Source organism: Narcine bancroftii, chromosome 2 (genome assembly GCF_036971445.1).
Source record: "Narcine bancroftii isolate sNarBan1 chromosome 2, sNarBan1.hap1, whole genome shotgun sequence".
NCBI classification, from domain to species: Eukaryota; Metazoa; Chordata; class Chondrichthyes; order Torpediniformes; family Narcinidae; genus Narcine; species Narcine bancroftii.
In genome coordinates, this window is record NC_091470.1 from 197,139,388 (window position 1) to 197,160,105 (window position 20,718).

At 55.1% G+C, this 20,718-nt stretch overlaps 1 protein-coding gene and 1 long non-coding RNA gene across 2 annotated transcripts in view; one reads left to right on the top strand and one right to left on the bottom strand.

Annotated features, from left to right (window-relative positions):
- LOC138754925 (uncharacterized) overlaps positions 1–10,773 on the top strand; it is a 19,340-nt gene extending 8,567 nt beyond the window's left edge. The window contains exon 2 of the long non-coding RNA XR_011351958.1: positions 9,137–10,773. This is a non-coding gene — a long non-coding RNA (uncharacterized lncRNA). The remainder of the gene's footprint in view (positions 1–9,136) is intronic.
- LOC138754924 (transmembrane protein 272) overlaps positions 1–19,545 on the bottom strand; it is a 27,493-nt gene extending 7,948 nt beyond the window's left edge. The window contains exons 1-3 of the mRNA XM_069919950.1: positions 19,429–19,545; positions 13,284–13,334; positions 10,076–10,279 (exon numbers count right to left, since the gene is read on the bottom strand). Coding sequence (XP_069776051.1) covers positions 10,076–10,279; positions 13,284–13,334; positions 19,429–19,504 — 331 coding nt within the window. The 5' untranslated portion in view covers positions 19,505–19,545. The remainder of the gene's footprint in view (positions 1–10,075; positions 10,280–13,283; positions 13,335–19,428) is intronic.
- Positions 19,546–20,718: the final 1,173 nt, after the last annotated feature.

Sequence of the window (20,718 nt, forward strand, 5' to 3'; positions counted from 1 at the left end):
GGAGACAGAGAGAGAGGGGAGACAGAGAGAGAGGGGAGACAGAGAGAGAGGGGAGACAGAGAGAGGGAAGGGGAGACAGAGAGAAGGAAGGGGAGACAGAGAGAAGGAAGGGGAGACAGAGAGAAGGAAGGGGAGACAGAGAGTGGAAGGGGAGACAGAGAGTGGGAAGGGGAGACAGAGAGTGGGAAGGGGAGACAGAGAGTGGGAAGGGGAGACAGAGAGAGAGAGGGGAAAGAGAGAGAGGGTGAGAGAGTGAGGGTGAGAGAGGGTAAGAGAGTGAGAGAGAGGGGGAGACAGAGGGAGAGTGGGAGTGAGAGAGGTGAGACAGAGAGAAAGAGGGGAGACAGAGAGAGAGGGGAGACAGAGAGAGAGGGGAGACAGAGAGAGAGGGGAGACAAGAGAAGAGACAGAGAGAGAGGGAGACAGAGAGAGAGGGGAGACAGAGAGAGAGGGGAGACAGAGAGAGAGGGGAGACAGAGAGAGAGGGGAGACAGAGAGAGAGGGGAGACAGAGAGAGGGGAGAGGACAGAGAGAGAGGGGGAAGAGAGAGAGGGGGAAGAGAGAGAGGGGGAAGAGAGAGAGGGGGAAGAGAGAGAGGGGGAGGCAGTGAGAGAGAGCAGGGAGACAGAGAATGGGGGGAGAGAGATGGAGACAGGGGGGAGACAGAAAGAAAGTGAGAGGGGGAGAGAGAGGGGGGAGACAGAGAAGGGAGATACAGAAAGAGAGGGAGGGGGAGACAGAGGGGGGTAATTAACACAGAGAGAGGGGTAAGAGACAGAGTGAGGGGGATAGGGATACAGAGAGAGAGGGGGGGTGACAGAGAAGGAGGAGAGACAGAGAGGGGGGAGACAGAGGTAGGGAGGGGGGAGACAGAGAGAGAGGGAGGGTGGGACAGAGGGGGGAGGGACAGAGGGGGGAGGGACAGAGGGGGGAGGGACAGAGGGGGGAGGGACAGAGGGGGGAGGGACAGAGTGGGGAGGGACAGAGGGGGGAGGGACAGAGGGGGGAGGGACAGAGGGGGGAGGGACAGAGGGGGGAGGGAGAGGGACGGGGGAGAGAGAGGGACGGGTGAGAGAGGGAGGGGAGAGAGAGGGAGGGGAGAGAGAGGGAGGGGAGAGAGAGGGAGGTGAGAGAGAGAGCGCGAGAGAGGGGGGGAGAAGAGCGCGAGAGAGGGGGAGACAGAGCGCGAGAGAGGGGGGAGACAGAGCGCGAGAGAGGGGGGGAGACAGAGCGCGAGAGAGGGGGGGAGACAGAGCGCGAGAGAGGGGGGAGACAGAACTCGAGAGAGGGGGGAGACAGAGCGCGAGAGAGGGGGGAGACAGAGCGCGAGAGAGGGGGGAGACAGAGCGCGAGAGAGGGGGAGACAGAGCGCGAGAGAGGGGGGAGACAGAGAGGGGGAGACAGAGCGCGAGAGAGGGGGAAGACAGAAGGGGAGACAGAAAGAGAGAGTTGGGGAGGCAGAGAGGGGGGGAAGAGAGAGAGAGAGCAGAGAGAGAGGGGGGTGGACAGAGAGAGAGGGGGAAGAGAGAGAGAGGGAGACAGAGAGAGAGGGGGGAGACAGAGGGAGAGTGGGGAGACAGAGTGAGAGAGGTGAGACAGAGAGAGAGGGGGAAGAGAGAGAGGGGGAGGCAGTGAGAGAGAGGGGGGAGACAGTGAGAGAGAGGGGGGAGACAGTGAGAGAGAGGGGGGAGACAGAGAGTGGGAGGAGAGAGAGGGAGACAGGGGGGAGACAGAAAGAAAGTGAGAGGGGGAGAGGGAGGGGGAGACAGAGAAGGGAGATACAGAAAGAGAGGGTAAGAAACACAAAGAGAGAGGGGGAAGAGACAGAGTGAGGGGGGTAGGGAGACAGAGATGGGGGCAGACAGAGAGAGGGAGGGGGAAACAGAGGGAGGGAGGGGAGACAGAGAGGGTGAGGGGGGAGACAGAGAGGGTGAGGGGGGTGACAGAGAGAGAGGGGGGAGAGAGAGGGGGGAGAGAGAGAGGGGGAGAGAGAGAGGGGGAGAGAGAGGGGGGAGAGAGAGGGGGGAGAGAGAGGGGGGAGAGAGAGGGGGGAGAGAGAGGGGGGAGAGAGAGGGGGGAGAGAGAGGGGGGAGAGAGAGGGGGGAGAGAGAGGGGGGAGAGAGAGGGGGGAGAGAGAGGGGGGAGAGAGAGGGGGGAGAGAGAGGGGGGAGAGAGAGGGGGGAGAGAGAGGGGGGAGAGAGAGGGGGGAGAGAGAGGGGGAGAGAGTTGGGGGAGAGAGAGGGGGGAGAGAGAGGGGGGAGAGGGGGAGAGAGAGAGGGGAGACAGAGAGAGAGGGGAGACAGAGAGAGAGGGGAGACAGAGAGAGAGGGGAGACAGAGAGAGAGGGGAGACAGAGAGAGAGGGGAGACAGAGAGAGAGGGGAGACAGAGAGAGAGGGAGACAGAGAGAGAGGGGAGACAGAGAGAGAGGGGAGACAGAGAGAGAGGGAGACAGAGAGAGAGGGGAGACAGAGAGAGAGGGAAGGGGAGACAGAGATAGGGAAGGGGAGGCAGAGAGAAGGAAGGGGAGACAGAGAGAAGGAAGGGGAGACAGAGAGAAGGAAGGGGAGACAGAGAGAAGGAAGGGGAGACAGAGAGTGGGAAGGGGAGACAGAGAGTGGGAAGGGGAGACAGAGAGAGAAGGAGACAGAGGGAGAGTGGGGAGACAGAGTGAGAGAGGTGAGACAGAGAGAGACAGAGAGAGAGGGGAGACAGAGAGAGAGGGGAGACAGAGAGAGAGGGGAGACAGAGAGAGAGGGGAGACAGAGAGAGAGGGGAGACAGAGAGAGAGGGGAGACAGAGAGAGGGGAGACAGAGAGAGAGGGGAGACAGAGAGAGAGGGGAGACAGAGAGAGAGGGGAGACAGAGAGAGAGGGGAGACAGAGAGAGAGGGGAGACAGAGAGAGAGGGGAGACAGAGAGAGAGGGGAGACAGAGAGAGAGGGGAGACAGAGAGAGAGGGGAGACAGAGAGAGAGGGGAGACAGAGAGAGAGGGGAGACAGAGAGAGAGGGGAGACAGAGAGAGAGGGGAGACAGAGAGAGAGGGGAGACAGAGAGAGAGGGGGAAGAGAGAGAGGGGGAAGAGAGAGAGGGGGAAGAGAGAGAGGGGGAAGAGAGAGGGGGAGGCAGTGAGAGAGAGCAGGGAGACAGAGAATGGGGGGAGAAAGATGGAGACAGGGGGGAGACAGAAAGAAAGTGAGAGGGGGAGAGAGAGGGGGGAGACAGAGAAGGGAGATACAGAAAGAGAGGGAGGGGGAGACAGAGGGGGGTAATTAACACAGAGAGAGGGGTAAGAGACAGAGTGAGGGGGATAGGGATACAGAGAGAGAGGGGGGGGTGACAGAGAAGGAGGAGAGACAGAGAGGGGGGAGACAGAGGTAGGGAGGGGGGAGACAGAGAGAGAGGGAGGGTGGGACAGAGGGGGGAGGGACAGAGGGGGGAGGGACAGAGGGGGGAGGGACAGAGGGGGGAGGGACAGAGGGGGGAGGGACAGAGGGGGGAGGGACAGAGGGGGGAGGGACAGAGGGGGGAGGGACAGAGGGGGGAGGGACAGAGGGGGGAGGGACAGAGGGGGGAGGGACAGAGGGGGGAGAGAGAGGGACGGGTGAGAGAGGGAGGGGAGAGAGAGGGAGGGGAGAGAGAGGGAGGTGAGAGAGAGAGCGCGAGAGAGGGGGGGAGAAGAGCGCGAGAGAGGGGGGAGACAGAGCGCGAGAGAGGGGGGAGACAGAGCGCGAGAGAGGGGGGGAGACAGAGCGCGAGAGAGGGGGGAGACAGAACTCGAGAGAGGGGGGAGACAGAGCGCGAGAGAGGGGGGAGACAGAGCGCGAGAGAGGGGGGAGACAGAGCGCGAGAGAGGGGGGAGACAGAGCGCGAGAGAGGGGGGAGACAGAGAGGGGGAGACAGAGCGCGAGAGAGGGGGAAGACAGAAGGGGAGACAGAAAGAGAGAGTTGGGGAGGCAGAGAGGGGGGGAAGAGAGAGAGAGAGCAGAGAGAGAGGGGGGTGGACAGAGAGAGAGGGGGAAGAGAGAGAGAGGGAGACAGAGAGAGAGGGGGGAGACAGAGGGAGAGTGGGGAGACAGAGTGAGAGAGGTGAGACAGAGAGAGAGGGGGAAGAGAGAGAGGGGGAGGCAGTGAGAGAGAGGGGGGAGACAGTGAGAGAGAGGGGGGAGACAGTGAGAGAGAGGGGGGAGACAGTGAGAGAGAGGGGGGAGACAGAGAGTGGGAGGAGAGAGAGGGAGACAGGGGGGAGACAGAAAGAAAGTGAGAGGGGGAGAGGGAGGGGGAGACAGAGAAGGGAGATACAGAAAGAGAGGGTAAGAAACACAAAGAGAGAGGGGGAAGAGACAGAGTGAGGGGGGTAGGGAGACAGAGATGGGGGCAGACAGAGAGAGGGAGGGGGAAACAGAGGGAGGGAGGGGGAGACAGAGAGGGTGAGGGGGGAGACAGAGAGGGTGAGGGGGGTGACAGAGAGAGAGAGGGGGGAGAGAGAGGGGGGAGAGAGAGAGGGGGAGAGAGAGGGGGGAGAGAGAGAGGGGGGAGAGAGAGGGGGGAGAGAGAGGGGGGAGAGAGAGGGGGGAGAGAGAGGGGGGAGAGAGAGAGGGGGAGAGAGAGGGGGGGAGAGAGAGAGGGGGGAGAGAGAGGGGGGAGAGAGAGGGGGGAGAGAGAGGGGGGAGAGAGAGGGGGGAGAGAGAGGGGGGAGAGAGAGGGGGGAGAGAGAGGGGGGAGAGAGAGGGGGGAGAGAGAGGGGGGAGAGAGAGGGGGGAGAGAGAGGGGGGAGAGAGAGGGGGAGAGAGTTGGGGGAGAGAGAGGGGGGAGAGAGAGGGGGGAGAGGGGGGAGAGAGAGAGGGGAGACAGAGAGAGAGGGGAGACAGAGAGAGAGGGGAGACAGAGAGAGAGGGGAGACAGAGAGAGAGGGGAGACAGAGAGAGAGGGGAGACAGAGAGAGAGGGGAGACAGAGAGAGAGGGGAGACAGAGAGAGAGGGGAGACAGAGAGAGAGGGGAGACAGAGAGAGGGAAGGGGAGACAGAGATAGGGAAGGGGAGGCAGAGATAGGGAAGGGGAGGCAGAGATAGGGAAGGGGAGACAGAGAGAAGGAAGGGGAGACAGAGAGAAGGAAGGGGAGACAGAGAGTGGGAAGGGGAGACAGAGAGTGGGAAGGGGAGACAGAGAGAGAGGGGGGAAAGAGAGAGAGGGTGAGAGAGTGAGGGTGAGAGAGGGTGAGAGAGTGAGAGAGGGAGGAGACAGAGGGAGAGTGGGGAGACAGAGTGAGAGAGGGGAGACAGAGTGAGAGAGGGGAGACAGAGAGAAAGAGGGGAGACAGAGAGAGACAGAGAGAGAGGGGAGACAGAGAGAGAGGGGAGACAGAGAGAGAGGGGAGACAGAGAGAGAGGGGAGACAGAGAGAGAGGGGAGACAGAGAGAGAGGGGAGACAGAGAGAGAGGGGAGACAGAGAGAGAGGGGAGACAGAGAGAGAGGGGAGACAGAGAGAGAGGGGAGACAGAGAGAGGGGAGACAGAGAGAGAGGGGAGACAGAGAGAGAGGGGGAAGAGAGAGAGGGGGAAGAGAGAGAGGGGGAAGAGAGAGAGCAGGGAGACAGAGAATGGGGGGAGAGAGATGGAGACAGGGGGGAGACAGAAAGAAAGTGAGAGGGGGAGAGAGAGGGGGGAGACAGAGAAGGGAGATACAGAAAGAGAGGGAGGGGGAGACAGATGGGGGTAATTAACACAGAGAGAGGGGTAAGAAACAGAGTGAGAGGGATAGGGATACAGAGAGAGAGGGGGGTGACAGAGAAGGAGGAGAGACAGAGAGGGGGGAGACAGAGGTAGGGAGGGGGGAGACAGAGAGAGAGGGAGGGAGGGACAGAGGGGGGAGGGACAGAGGGGGGAGGGACAGAGGGGGGAGGGACAGAGGGGGGAGGGACAGAGGGGGGAGAGAGAGAGGGGGGAGAGAGAGAGGGGGGAGAGAGAGGGGGGAGAGAGAGAGGGGGGAGAGAGAGAGGGGGGAGAGAGAGAGGGGGGAGAGAGAGAGGGGGGAGAGAGAGAGGGGGGAGAGAGAGAGGGGGGAGAGAGAGAGGGGGGAGAGAGAGAGGGGGGAGAGAGAGGGAGGGAGGGGTGAGAGAGGGAGGGAGGGGTGAGAGAGGGAGGGAGGGGGGAGAGAGGGAGGGGAGAGAGCGAGGGGAGAGAGAGAGGGGAGAGAGAGGGAGGGGAGAGAGAGGGAGGGGAGAGAGAGGGAGGGGAGAGAGAGGGAGGGGAGAGAGAGGGAGGGGAGAGAGAGGGAGGGGAGAGAGAGGGAGGGGAGAGAGAGGGAGGGGAGAGAGAGGGAGGGGAGAGAGAGGGAGGGGAGAGAGAGGGAGGGGAGAGAGAGGGAGGGGAGAGAGAGGGAGGGGAGAGAGAGGGAGGGGAGAGAGAGGGAGGGGAGAGAGAGGGAGGGGAGAGAGAGGGAGGGGAGAGAGAGGGAGGGGAGAGAGAGAGGGAGGGGAGAGAGAGAGGGAGGGGAGAGAGAGGGAGGGGAGAGAGAGGGAGGGGAGAGAGAGGGAGGGGAGAGAGGGAGGGGAGAGAGAGGGAGGGGAGAGAGAGAGAGGGAGGGGAGAGGGAGCGAGGGGGGAGACGGAGCGAGGGGGGAGACGGAGCGAGGGGGGAGACGGAGCGAGCGGGGAGACGGAGCGAGCGGGGAGACGGAGCGAGGGGGGAGACGGAGCGAGGGGGGAGACGGAGCGAGGGGGGAGACGGAGCGAGGGGGGAGACGGAGCGAGGGGGGAGACGGAGCGAGGGGGGAGACGGAGCGAGGGGGGAGACGGAGCGAGGGGGGAGACGGAGCGAGGGGGGAGACGGAGCGAGGGGGGAGACGGAGCGAGGGGGGAGACGGAGCGAGGGGGGAGACGGAGCGAGGGGGGAGACGGAGCGAGGGGGGAGACGGAGCGAGGGGGGAGACGGAGCGAGGGGGGAGACGGAGCGAGGGGGGAGACGGAGCGAGGGGGGAGACGGAGCGAGGGGGGAGACGGAGCGAGGGGGGAGACGGAGCGAGGGGGGAGACGGAGCGAGGGGGGAGACGGAGCGAGGGGGGAGACGGAGCGAGGGGGGAGACGGAGCGAGGGGGGAGACGGAGCGAGGGGGGAGACGGAGCGAGGGGGGAGACGGAGCGAGGGGGGAGACGGAGCGAGGGGGGAGACGGAGCGAGGGGGGAGACGGAGCGAGGGGGGAGACGGAGCGAGGGGGGAGACGGAGCGAGGGGGGAGACGGAGCGAGGGGGGAGACGGAGCGAGGGGGAGACGGAGCGAGGGGGAGACGGAGCGAGGGGGAGACGGAGCGAGGGGGGAGACGGAGCGAGGGGGGAGACGGAGCGAGGGGGGAGACGGAGCGAGGGGGGAGACGGAGCGAGGGGGGAGACGGAGCGAGGGGGGAGACGGAGCGAGGGGGGAGACGGAGCGAGGGGGGAGACGGAGCGAGGGGGGAGACGGAGCGAGGGGGGAGACGGAGCGAGGGGGGAGACGGAGCGAGGGGGGAGACGGAGCGAGGGGGGAGACGGAGCGAGGGGGGAGACGGAGCGAGGGGGGAGCCGGAGCGAGGGGGGGAGACGGAGCGAGGGGGGGAGACGGAGCGAGGGGGGGAGACGGAGCGAGGGGGGGAGACGGAGCGAGGGGGGGAGACGGAGCGAGGGGCGAGACGGAGCGAGGGGCGAGACGGAGCGAGGGGGGGAGACGGAGCGAGGGGGGGAGACGGAGCGAGGGGGGGAGACGGAGCGAGGGGGGGAGACGGAGCGAGGGGGGGAGACGGAGCGAGGGGGGGAGACGGAGCGAGGGGGGGAGACGGAGCGAGGGGGGGAGACGGAGCGAGGGGGGGAGACGGAGCGAGGGGGGGAGACGGAGCGAGGGGGGGAGACGGAGCGAGGGGGGGAGACGGAGCGAGGGGGGAGACGGAGCGAGGGGGGAGACGGAGCGAGGGGGGAGACGGAGCGAGGGGGGAGACGGAGCGAGGGGGGAGCCGGAGCGAGGGGGGAGACGGAGCGAGGGGGGGAGACGGAGCGAGGGGGGGAGACGGAGCGAGGGGGGGAGACGGAGCGAGGGGGGGAGACGGAGCGAGGGGGGGAGACGGAGCGAGGGGGGGAGACGGAGCGAGGGGGGGAGACGGAGCGAGGGGGGGAGACGGAGCGAGGGGGGGAGACGGAGCGAGGGGGGGAGACGGAGCGAGGGGGGGAGACGGAGCGAGGGGGGAGACGGAGCGAGGGGGGAGACGGAGCGAGGGGGGGAGACGGAGCGAGGGGGGGAGACGGAGCGAGGGGGGGAGACGGAGCGAGGGGGGGAGACGGAGCGAGGGGGGGAGACGGAGCGAGGGGGGGAGACGGAGCGAGGGGGGGAGACGGAGCGAGGGGGGGAGACGGAGCGAGGGGGGGAGACGGAGCGAGGGGGGGAGACGGAGCGAGGGGGGGAGACGGAGCGAGGGGGGGAGACGGAGCGAGGGGGGGAGACGGAGCGAGGGGGGGAGACGGAGCGAGGGGGGGAGACGGAGCGAGGGGGGGAGACGGAGCGAGGGGGGGAGACGGAGCGAGGGGGGGAGACGGAGCGAGGGGGGGAGACGGAGCGAGGGGGGGAGACGGAGCGAGGGGGGGAGACGGAGCGAGGGGGGGAGACGGAGCGAGGGGGGGAGACGGAGCGAGGGGGGGAGACGGAGCGAGGGGGGGAGACGGAGCGAGGGGGGGAGACGGAGCGAGGGGGGGAGACGGAGCGAGGGGGGAAGACGGAGCGAGGGGGGAAGACGGAGCGAGGGGGGAAGACGGAGCGAGGGGGGAAGACGGAGCGAGGGGGGAAGACAGAGCGAGGGGGGAAGACAGAGCGAGGGGGGAAGACAGAGCGAGGGGGGAAGAAAGAGCGAGGGGGGAAGAAAGAGCGAGGGGGGAAGACAGAGCGAGGGGGGAAGACAGAGCGAGGGGGGAAGACAGAGAGGGGGAGGGAGAGAGAGACAGGGGCGAGGGAGAGACAGGGGCGAGGGAGAGAGAGATGGGGAGAGAGAGAGGGGGAGGGTGATAAAACTAATGCAATGTGCAGAAAAGCATTTGCTGCAATTCGTCACCACGTGGAAATGAGACATTAATAAACTTAATGAAATGCTACTTTGTTGCTTCTTCTAATGTCTGCAGGCAGCTAAAAGGGCAGAATCACAGGCGGCAATGAGGAAGTACAGGAAGGAGATGGATCAGCTTGTTGAGAGATGTAAACAACTAGCTCACGCTTAACGTCAGCAAAACCAAGGAGATGATTGTGGACTTCAGGAGGGAGTCAGGAGAACATCACCCAGTCCTCATCGAGGGCTCAGTAGTGGAGAGTCAAGAACTTCAAATTCCTGGGAGGGGTCAACATCTCTGAGGATCTTTCTTGGAGCTTCGACGTCGATTGTACTTTGTGAGGTGTCTGAGGAGATTTGGTTCGTCACTGAAGACTCTTGTAAACTTCTACAGGTGGGCCATGGAGAGCATTCTGGCCGGTTGCATCACTGCCTGGTGTGGAGGCGCCAACTCTCAGGACAAGAATAAACTCCAGAATCCACTCCATCCAGGGCATTGACATGAGGCGGTGTCTTAAAAAAAGCAGTCTCTATCCTCAAAGACCCCCGACTATCCAGGCCATGCCCTCTTCACTCTGCCTCCATCGCTGAAAAGGTCCAGAAGCCTGAAGATGAGCACAAGGACAGCTTCTTCCCCTCCACCATCAGATTCCTGAATGATCAGTGAACCACAGACCCTGCCTGCCTGAATTTTCGCGCAGTTATTTTTACAGTAAGCTGGTTATAATATGAACATTTGCCCTGTGACGCTGCCGCAAAACCCTGAATTTCATGCCTTGTTCATGACAATAAATATGGATTTCGATGCCCCATTCCAATGCCCCACCCCGTTCCCTTGCTGACATGTCTGCCTGTGTCCTCGTGTACTGCCCACAAATTAGAAGAGCAGCATCTCATCTTCTGTCCGGGCAACCAAAGGGCATTAACACCGACTTCTCCGGTCTCCATTAGAACCTCCCCCACCAACCCCTCCCCTCCCCCCGGGCCTGGAAACAAGGTCTTTAAATGCAATACGTTACCACAAATAAACCAGATGAAGCAGAACATCGAGCCCAAGCCCTTGCACGCATTCCCCGATCGGCGAGAAGTGCTGGTCGAACCTTCATCATTCGAGGAACAGGGCAGCAGAGATAACATCATGAAGAAGAGCGTTGAGCTTCCAAAGACAATGAGGTGAATTGGAATAAGATACTGAATGGTGCAAGAGTCCAAGTAGATGGTGCCTGCAGAGGGAAGGAGAGATTGGTGAATCGATTCCCACCAACCAAGGAGGTTTCCTATTATTTGAACAGTTTCTGGATGTGGGGGGGGTGGGGGAAAATCACATTACAACATTTCCTCCCCCGCCCCAATCTGTTACAACGGGTTTATTGGAAGCTGTACCTCCCCTCTCAGATCCCAAGACCCTGCAGAGAATCGCAAAGTTGGCGGAAAAGTTCCCCTCCCACCATGAAGGACGTCTCCAACACTCGATGCATGCGAAAGGCATTAAACATTGCGAAGGACTCCATTGCCCCCTCACAGAAACCATTCCCCCTTCAGCCACCCGATAGAGGGTATCGTAGTACTCGGGCCCCAACATCCAGATTGAGCAATAGTTTCACCCCCCCCCCCAAGCCATCAGGCTCCTGAATTCCCAGAACATTTGGGGATAGGGTACCATGGAATGTTATCGTGTGCAGTCATATTTTAATGTATTAAACCATTCTAACATACATTCATGTAAATCTTCTCCGCGGCCCTGGAGAAACGCTTCCTCGTCTTTACCACGTGAGCAGGGTATGAACAATAAATGAAGGAGACTTGACTTATGGGTCATGTACCATAGACCATTGTAGAGCAGAAACAGACCCTTCTAGTCTGTGCTGAACAATTGTTCCTTCTAGTTGCACTGGCCTGCACCCAGTCCATATCTCTCCATGCCCCTCCTATCTATGTACCTGTCCAAATGTTTCTTAAATGTTCACGTTGGGCCCGCATTCACCACTTCAGCTTGTTCCACATCCCCACCGCTCTGTGGTAAGTTCCCTCAACCTTTCCCCTTTCGCTCTTAACCCATGTCCTTTGGTTTGTATCTCACCTACCCTCAGTGGAAAAAGCCGACCTACATTTCAATTTCAAATCTTCCCTCATTCTTCTACACTCCAGGAATAAAGTCCTAACCTGTTTAACCTTTCCCTGCAACTCAGTTCCTCCGTTAACATCTTGGTAAATCTTCTCCATTCTCTTTCAATCCCACTGATACCTTTCCTGTAGTTAGATGACCAAGACTGAACACAATAATCCAAATTTGGTCTCGCCAATGTCTTATACAACTTTACTATACTCCTGTACTCAATACTTTGATTTATGAAGGCCAAGATGCCAAACGCTCTGACCCTCTATCCATGACAACACTTCCTCATCTTTCTTGATCAAGCAATCTCCCAGATGTGAGTGGGAAGGGATGGTTGAGAATCACTGCTCTACACCCAATTGTTATGGAAATATTTTGCTGGAGAAAAATTGTCCTTGCCCCATTTCCTTTGGAGCTCTGAAACAGTGCACATAAAGAATCAATGAGGGACAATTAAAACTTTTTCTTTTCCCCCACATCCCATCTTAAGCAACCCCTTACTAATCACAGAGCACCTGATGGCCTAGGGATTACTTAAAGTGGGATGTGAGTGGAAGGAAAAAGGTTTGAAAACCACGGTTTTAATCATCCCTCATTGACTCGTTATGTGCACCGTTTCAGAGCTCCAAAGGAAATGCGCCAAGGACAATTTTCTCAAGCAAAATACTGGGTCAAGAGGAGTGGTTCTCAACCTTCCCTTCCCACCCACATCCCACCTTAAGCAACCCCTTACTAATCACAGAGCCCCGATGGCCTAGGGATAACTTCAAGTGGGGTGTGAGTGGAAAGAAAGAGGTTGAGAACCACTGAGGTAGAGGATGAAGAGTGTGAAATGGCGAATGGGGTGCAGACGACGTGTGGTTTTGCCCCGACTGGTTTTTATTTAATATCCGAGGTCCTCCAGCCTCGAGGCAGGTCGTTGTCTTGGTCGGAATTTGGTGGGGTTTTTGTATGCCTGTATTTTGCTATTTGTATAATTTAAGGGATAGGGAGGGGAGGTGGTAAGGAGGGGAAAATAAAGTCTCTGTAAATCATATTTTGTGGAAAGAGAATGTAAAATTCATTTATTGGATTGGCATATCTTTGGAAAATCTAAAATATTCAACAACAAAAACTTTGTCCACTGTTAAGTTGCCACTTTGTCCAGAGCCCCTCGCAGAAATGAGGCCCCAGTAAAGGACGAACTCACAGCCAGTGCTCAGAGCCACTTGTTTGTGGTGATAAACCCGAATGGAGGAAACCGGATGAAACCCACACACGTCCAAACTCCTTACAGACATGGCTGGATTCAAAACGGGGTCACTGACACTAGCGACGCGCTAAACTGTGCTTGCGGTGCACACAATAATCTCGTCGACGTGACGGAGCGATTAAACGGCTTTAATTCCAAAAAAATGGAGCGTGACTGATACACATCTTGGCCAGATTCCAAGTACAGGAGCAAGAGGGGGGGCAAGTCTGGGCATGCCAGCCTTTATTGGGAAATCTGGTGGGGGTGGGAACCAAGGGAGGGGTCAGGTAGGTTCAGACTAGCCAGTCCATGCATCTATACAAATGCCTTTCATCACAGTGCCTGTAGGAAGAAGAAACAGAACCAACTCTCGTGGACTTTAAACAGTTAAAAATCCATTGCATCACCAACGGTTCAGATATGGAATAAGAAACAATAACCAAAGTTAACAGTGATACTCGAAAGTCCGGAGACGCCGTGGTTGAAGTGAAAACACAACTCTGGAGAAACTCAGCAGGTCAAACAAAGATACTTCGATGAAGGGTTCAAGGCAGAAATGATGTATGTACCTTTATCTTTGCTAGATAAAGTTCGCTGTTTGATCTGCTAAGTTCCTCCAGCCTTGTGGTTTTTAACAAAAGCAAAGTTAAACAGTTTTTTTTTTAATTTCAGATTCCTGGTATTTGCAGAAGTACCAAAATTAGGTCAGAGACAGACACATTCAGCCGACTCACCGCCACGCTGCCTGAGTCGAGGGCCTTTTATCTGCTCACCATCTCTCCTCCCCAGCATCCCCGCTGATATCAGCTGAGCACGGCTGAGTAACCAGCAAGGTGCAGCCTCCCCGGACATTGCAAACCCAAGAGAAAGGCAAGACTCACCATGGTGATGGAAGCCACGGCCAAGAGGGAGGTCAACACTTTCGAGCACACTGCCAAAGGAATGAAGACGATAAGATGGCCTTATTTTGCAAGTGTAGATTTTAGCAGTCAGTGTATGTACAAGACATCACATACAACTTGAGACTTTTTTCTGCAGAATTATTTCTAACTGTACATGGCAAATAAATTTTAAATTTAGCCACACAGCACAGTAACAGGCCCTTCTGGCCCACAAGCCTATGCTGCCCAATTAACCTTCTACCCCCCCCGATACATTCCGAACGGTGGGAGGGAACCAGAGCCCCTGGGGGAAAACCCACGCACAAACTCCTTACAGATGGCGTGAGATTCGAACCCCAGTCCCAGTCAACGCCCCGGGTTTATGGTCATGAACAGGAGTCACAAAATTCATTGGCTTACAGCAGCAGCAATGAGTATTTACAAAGAACTGTGAACAGGTAACAAATGTAAACAAACACTGTGCAATAATCAATAAGGTGCACGTCAGAGTCCCTTAATCGAGTTGAGGGGTCTGATGGTAGAGGGGTAGCAACTGTTCCTGATCCTGGTGGCCGCCATGTTGCACAGCGGCCAACCTCCCACGAGGGCTGGCCCCGGTGGCCGCCATGTTTAGATATTTCACCGCATTTCAACTCCTGGGGTCCCTTTTCTTTCCCCGATTCTGTCGCTCAATATTCTGATGGTCAGACGGATTTTTAGAGTCCAGTAGAGTGGGCAGGGGGCTCAGGGCCCGCAACCACAGAGAGAATCAGAAGGATTCAGAGAGAGAGAGGATGGAAGGAAATCGATCGCTTTGCTCTTCAGTATCGCAGGTAGGGCAATTCCCCGACATGCGTCCATTCCAAGGTCATCCAGAACGCCACACGGATGGATGTCGGGGAGCACCTGTAATACATCAAATTACCACAAGACAAAACTGTGAAAAGGATAGTTCGAATGAGAGTTTCTGTTTGAAACATCAACCACTTCTCATCTCTCACTGACTGACACTGTCTGCCAGCAGGCAGTTCGGCTTAGACTCCAGTATCTCGCCCCGCATCTCTGATAAATATTCGTGGTTGCAGTAAATGCAAAAGGAAGTTTCCAATTGTGCACACAGATATTCTTGTGGTCACGGAGTAGTGTGGGGTCAGGGTCATACGGGGAAATAGCTGTTGGATAAAACAGTTTTTGATCTTGGAGGTACTGAATTTCAGGCTTCAATTTTCTTTTGGTTAAATTTAGACATACAGGCCCTCTCCACAGGTAAATAGCTCGCCCAGTGGTTCCCACCTTTTTCCTCCCACTCACATCCCACTTTAAATAATCCCTCTGCCAACGGTGCTCTGTGATTAGTTAGGGGTTGCATAAGGTGGGATGTGGGTGGAAAGAAAAAGTTTGAAACCCACTGTTTTAATCGTCCCTCATTGACTCATTTTGTACATCGTTTCAGAACTCCAAAGGAAATGGGCCAACAACAATTTTTCTCCACCCAAATATAACAATTGGGTCTAGGGCAGTGGTTCTCAACCTTCCCTTCCCACTCACACCCCACCTTAAGCAACCCCTGACTAATCACAGAGCCCCAATGGCCTAGGAACTACTTAAAGTGAGATGTGAGTGGAAAGAACAAGGTTGAAAACCATTGCCCTACAACCACAACTGTACAGATAAACACGTGTGCACTAAGTGTGCTGAGCTGCAGTGACTAAGGGACAGAGTAAGGGAACTTGAGCTGCAGCTCGATGACCTTGCTCTGGCAAGGTAGAGTGAGGCTATCATAGACAAGAGCTACAGGAAGGTGGTCCCACAGGGGCCATGGGAGGAGGAAAGGGAGGGGTCAGGTTCAAGTGAAAGCATCTGAGTCTGAAATCCTCAGAAATCGGTCCTCCACCTTGAATACTGAGGAGGGGGATAGTAAGACTAAGATAGGTAGGGGTGTGGTGTTAACCTTTGTGGCCCAGAAAGGCAGGGATAGCAGGAAAAGGGTGATAGTAATAGGGGATTTGATGGTCAGGAGGACGGACAGAGGTTTTTGTGGCTGTGATAAGGAAAACCGGATGGTGGTTTGCCTCCCTGGTGCCAGGGTCCAGGATGTGACTATGCGTGTTCAGAACATCCTAAAAGGGGAAGGTAAGGAGCCTGAGGTCGTGGTACATGTTGGTACCAATGATGTTGAAAGGAAGGAGGAAGTGGTCCTGCAGAATTAACATAGGGTGTTGAGTAGGGAGCTTAGAAGAAGGACTACTAAGGGTGTAATCTCTGGATTGCTTCCTGTGCCATGTGACAGTGAGGGCAGAAATAGAATCAGGTGGATACATGGCTAAAGGGGTGGAGTAAGAGACAAGATTTCAAGTTCTTGGACCACTGGGACCTTTTTTGGGGGAAATGGGACCTATACCATAATGATGGGTTACATCTAAATCCCAGAGGGACCAGTCTCCTGGCGGGGACATTTGCTATGGCTGTTGGGGGAGACAGGGTTTCAAGTTAGGCAGGACAGCAGGGAGAGGGTTTGTAGGCTAAGGAAAGAGGCATATTTAAATAATTTGAAGGAGGAACAGCAGGAAGTAGTAAAAAAATGTTGTAGTGACAATTGTGAGAATGGTAGAGAGGAGGATATGCAGAAGGTAAGAAGTAGGAGATCCCTGAGATGTATTTATTTTAATGTGAGGAGCACAGTAAGGAAGTTGGATGAGCTAAAGGTGTGGATTGGCACGTGGCATTATGGTGTTGTGGCCATTAGCGAGATGTGGTTGAAGGATGGTTGTGACAGGCAGTTAAATATTCCAGCACTTCACTGCTTTAGATGTGACAAAGTTGGTGGATTAGGAGGGGGAGGTGTGGCATTACTTGTCAGGGAGGATATTACAGTGGTACTGAGGCAAGATATACTGCAGGGCTCATTGAGGGAGGCAGTGGGGTAGAACTGAAAAATAAGGGTGAGGTTATTATTATAGGCCTCCAAATGGGGAAAGGGAACTCGGAGAACAAATGTGGAAGGAAATAGATGAGATATGTAGTAGAAATAGGGTGGTGTTGGTTGGGGATTTAAATTTTCCAAACATAGATTGAGAAACGCAGTTGGTAAGAGGGCAGGATGACTTAATATTTATGCAATGTGTTCAGGATTGCTTCTTGCAGCAATATGTTGAGATGCCAACTAGAGGGGGAGCAGTGTTAGATCTGTTGTTTGGGAATGAAATAGGGCAGGTGACGGAGATGAGAGTTGGAGAGAACTTTGGAGGATCCAGTGATCATGGATCCATTAACTTTAGATTAATTATGGAAAGGGATAGTTCAGGTCCAAAGTTAAAGGTCTTCAAGTGGGGGAAGGCCAGATTTGGAGAAATGAGAAGGGATTTGCAGAGAGTTGTGTGGGCTGATCTTTTTGCCAGAAAGGATGTAGAGAAAATTTGGAGGGAATTTAAGGGTGAGATTTTGAGAGTACAGGACCTTTATGTTCCAGTCAGGCCGAAAGGGAAGACCAAAGGTTCAAGGGAGCCATGGTTTTCTGGTAAAATTAAGAAGTTGGTTTGGGACAAGAGGGAAGCCTATGATAAATATTTTTAAAAAGCAGGGGTGATTTTTTCTCATCGGTATTCACGAGGGAAATGGACATTGGGCTATATGAAATAAGTGAGGCAAAGGTTATGGAAAGGATAGGGATTAGTAAAGTGAGGGTTTTGGAACTTCTAGGGTCAATTAAGGTGGATAAGTTTCCTGGTCCTGATGGGATTTTTCCCAGGACATTAAGGGAAGTCAGGGAGCAAATAACAGGGGCTCTGACAGTGAATTTTCAAAAATCACTGGAGGAGGGGGTGGTGCCACGGGATTGAAGGGTTGTGAATGTTGTTCTGTTGTTTAAGAAAGGCATAAGGTGTAGGCCAAGTAATTATCAGCCAGTTAGTTTGACTTCGGTGGTGGGGAAGGTTATGGAGGGTATTCTTCGAGATAGTATATACGCATATCTGGACAGGTAGGGATTGATTAGGGGCACCCAGCATGGGTTTGTAAAGGGAAAGTCATGTTTGACAAACCTTGTTGAGTTTTTGAGGAGGTAACAGAAAAAGTGGATGAGGGTAGGGCGATTGATGTGATCTATTTGGATTTTAGTAAAGCTTTTGATAAGGTTCTGCATGGAAGTTTAATAAGGAAGGTTCAGTCACTAGGAATTAGTAGAGAGATTGTGACATGGGTTCAGAGGTGGCTGGAAAATAGACAGCAGAGAGTCATGGTGGACAACTGTCTGTCAGGTTGGAAGCCTGTGACAAGTGAGGTGCCTCAGAATAGGACATATGCAGTTAAGGGAGGGGCATTGAGGTATGGAGAGGAACAGGGGGACCTGGGGGTTATGGTACAGAGTTCATTGAAGGTGGATTCCCATGTAGACAGTATGGTTATGCTGGCCTCATAAATTATAGTATAGAGTATAGGAGGTGGGAAGTGATACTGCGGCTGTTTAAGGCATTGGTGAGGCAGGTTTGGGGTACTGTGCTCATTTCTGGTCTCCAAATTATAGAAAGTATATAAATAAGGTGGAGAAGGTCGCAGAGAAGATTTACAAGGACGTTGCCTGGCTTACAGCATCTGGATTACTGAGAAAGATTAAGGAGACTGGGACTTTATTCATTGGAATGTAAACGGCTAATAGGGCATTTGATAGAGGTATTTAAATTATGAAGGAATAGATAGTCTAGACATAAATAGACTCTTTCCCCTGAGGGAAGGGGAGGTTGGAACAAGAGGGCATAAGTTATGGGTAAGGGGGAAAATTTTAGGAGAAATGTTAGAGGATGGTTCTTCACTCAGAGTGTGGTGCAGAATGGAATGATCTTCCAGAGGAGATAGTTGCGGCAGGGTCCCTTCTGTCATTTAAGAGAAGTTTGGATGTGTACATGGAGGTGAGGGGATTCAAAACCCTAGTCCCAACAGCCACTTCTCCACCTTCTGTCAGGAGGCAACAGAGAGAAGAGGTTGTGACCAGGGTGATTTGGGGAGGGGGGGGGGGGTGCGGGAGTCCCTTTCATGACCTTGGCTGCCTTCTTGAGGCAGTGCCTCACAAAGGGGTTTTCAGTAGACAGGAGGTCAGAACCCATGACGGGCCTGGCCATGCTTGCTGCATTTTGCATTCCTGGACACCTGAATTCCCAAACCCGGCTGTGATGGAACCAGTGCATCTGTAGAAGTTTGCTAGACCTGACTTCTTACTAAAGGCCTTCTTCTGGTTACCGTGACACATAGGCTCCAGGAGATGGGGACTTCACAGAGGCAAGGGGACAGAGTAAATGTAGGTTGGCTTTTCCCACTGAGGGTGGACAAGCAACAAACCAGAGGACATGGGTTAAGGGTGAAGGGGGAAAAGTTTAGGGGGAACTTTTTCCACACAGGGAGGGGTGGGAGTGGGGAAGGAGCTGAGGTGGTGAATGCGGGCTCAAAGTTAACATTTAAGAAGAAATTTGGACAGGTCCACAGATGGGAGGGGGTACGGACTGGGTCCAGGTCAGTGGACCAGGCAGAAAAATGGACCGGCACGGACTAGAAGGGGCCCGTTACTGTGCTATAAAGAGAAAGAAAAAAGTTCACACGCATCCTACTCCAAGGTAATTATTCGCGAATCCAGTGTGGTCTAGAAATTTAATCGATGGCACCATGGTCGTTGGCAGAATCACAGACGGCAAGGAGGGAGACGGATCTGTTCAGAGAGAGATACCGCGACAACACCCTTATGCTCAATGTTAGCAAAACCAAGGAGATGACCGTGGACCTCAGGAGGAAATCAGGAGAACACGAACCAATCCTCAGTGGTGGAGTGGGTTAAGAACTTCAAAGTCCGCCCCCCCCACAACAATAAATGTCTTAAAGAACACACACACACACACACACACACACACACACACACACACACACACACACACACACACACACACACACACACACACACACACACACACACACAATTTAATATAGTGGTGGGAGTGACTAGAAGAAAACTGAATCTGTAATCTATTAACCCCTCATTGAGGTTTAAAGAGGTACATGAAGAATAAAAAATTACACTGCGGTAAATCAAACAGATTTAGAATGTTAGACAAGGCTCAAAATCCACTAGCACTCTTGTGGCGAGAGACAATTCAGTTCTACCTGATGCCACTGGAGAAACAGGAGGCTCCTCGATCGTTCTCAGAAGAGGAGTGTAAAAGCTATTTTCTCGATCCATTTCACCGGCCACTTCCGAATGAACAGGGAACCTGGGGAATGGGGGGGGGGAGGGAGAAGAATAAGTGACTGCATTACATTAGCAAGATGTTGCCCTTCCCGGGATGACAGCTGGAAGAAATTGGTTGCCTCCGTCGAGGGAAAACAGGCGGCCCACGTTTCAGGTCCGCGCCCAGGAGGTCAGTGCCTACGCTGGGCAGCAAGCCACGGAAGGTTGCGAACTCGCTGAGGGTGGACGAGCAGCAGACCAGCGCAGGGTACCAGAATACGGGAGAATGCCCCCACCATTGAGAAGGGGGAAATCAGAGGAAAATGCCCTGCAGCAGCGGATCTCAACCTTTTTTCTTCCCACTCTCGTCCCACTTTAAGTAATTCCTAGGCCATCGGTGCTCAGTGATTAGTAAGGGGTTGCTGAAGGTGGGATGTGGGGTGGAGAGAAAAAGTTTGAAAACCACTGTTTTCATCATCCCTCATTGACTCATTATGTGCACCGTTTCAGAACTCCAAAGGAAATGGGCCAATCACAATTTTTTTCCAGCAAAATATTTCAGTCGCTATTGGGTCTGGAGCAGTGATTCTCAACCTTCCCTTCCTACCCACACATTAAAAAAGAAGGGATGTTTGAGCAAGCCTTCATTAACCAGTCTGTATCTTGATTTTCAGGAATGCTATTAACCCAACTGTATTATTTAAACCTTTCAGGGGAAATTAAGGCAGCAGGATTTTAGTCAGGTGGCCATTTTCTAAGATTATCTTTTCAGGAGGCGGGGTGGCATAACTTTGCATTTCCATATTCCAGCAAGTAATGGGGGAGGGATGGGGGGTGGGGGGTTGGACTTCCATGTAACAGCCACCATTTTTGCATCCTTTGCAGACCAAGTCCTGATGCCTCAGTACGTTTAATTGATACCGTCGCCAAGCCATCCAGTCTCTGTTCCAACGTTGTGGGTGCATGCAAGATTTTAAACAAGTTTGAGCATTGTCCTGCGATGTTCAAAGAAGCTGTGTGTACCCGCCCCCCCCCCCCCAACCTCGTACCCAATTCCTACCAAGAAAAGGATTAAAACCTCATCGATGCCCACCTATTGGCCCATCTCAGAGTGGGAGGAAGGAAGTGGTCAATGTAGGGAAAGGCAAGCCGGTGGGTTCGTAGAAAAATATCCGCAGAGGGGTTGGCCTCCAGGGATGGGGAGAGGGGAAATGCTAAGACGGTGA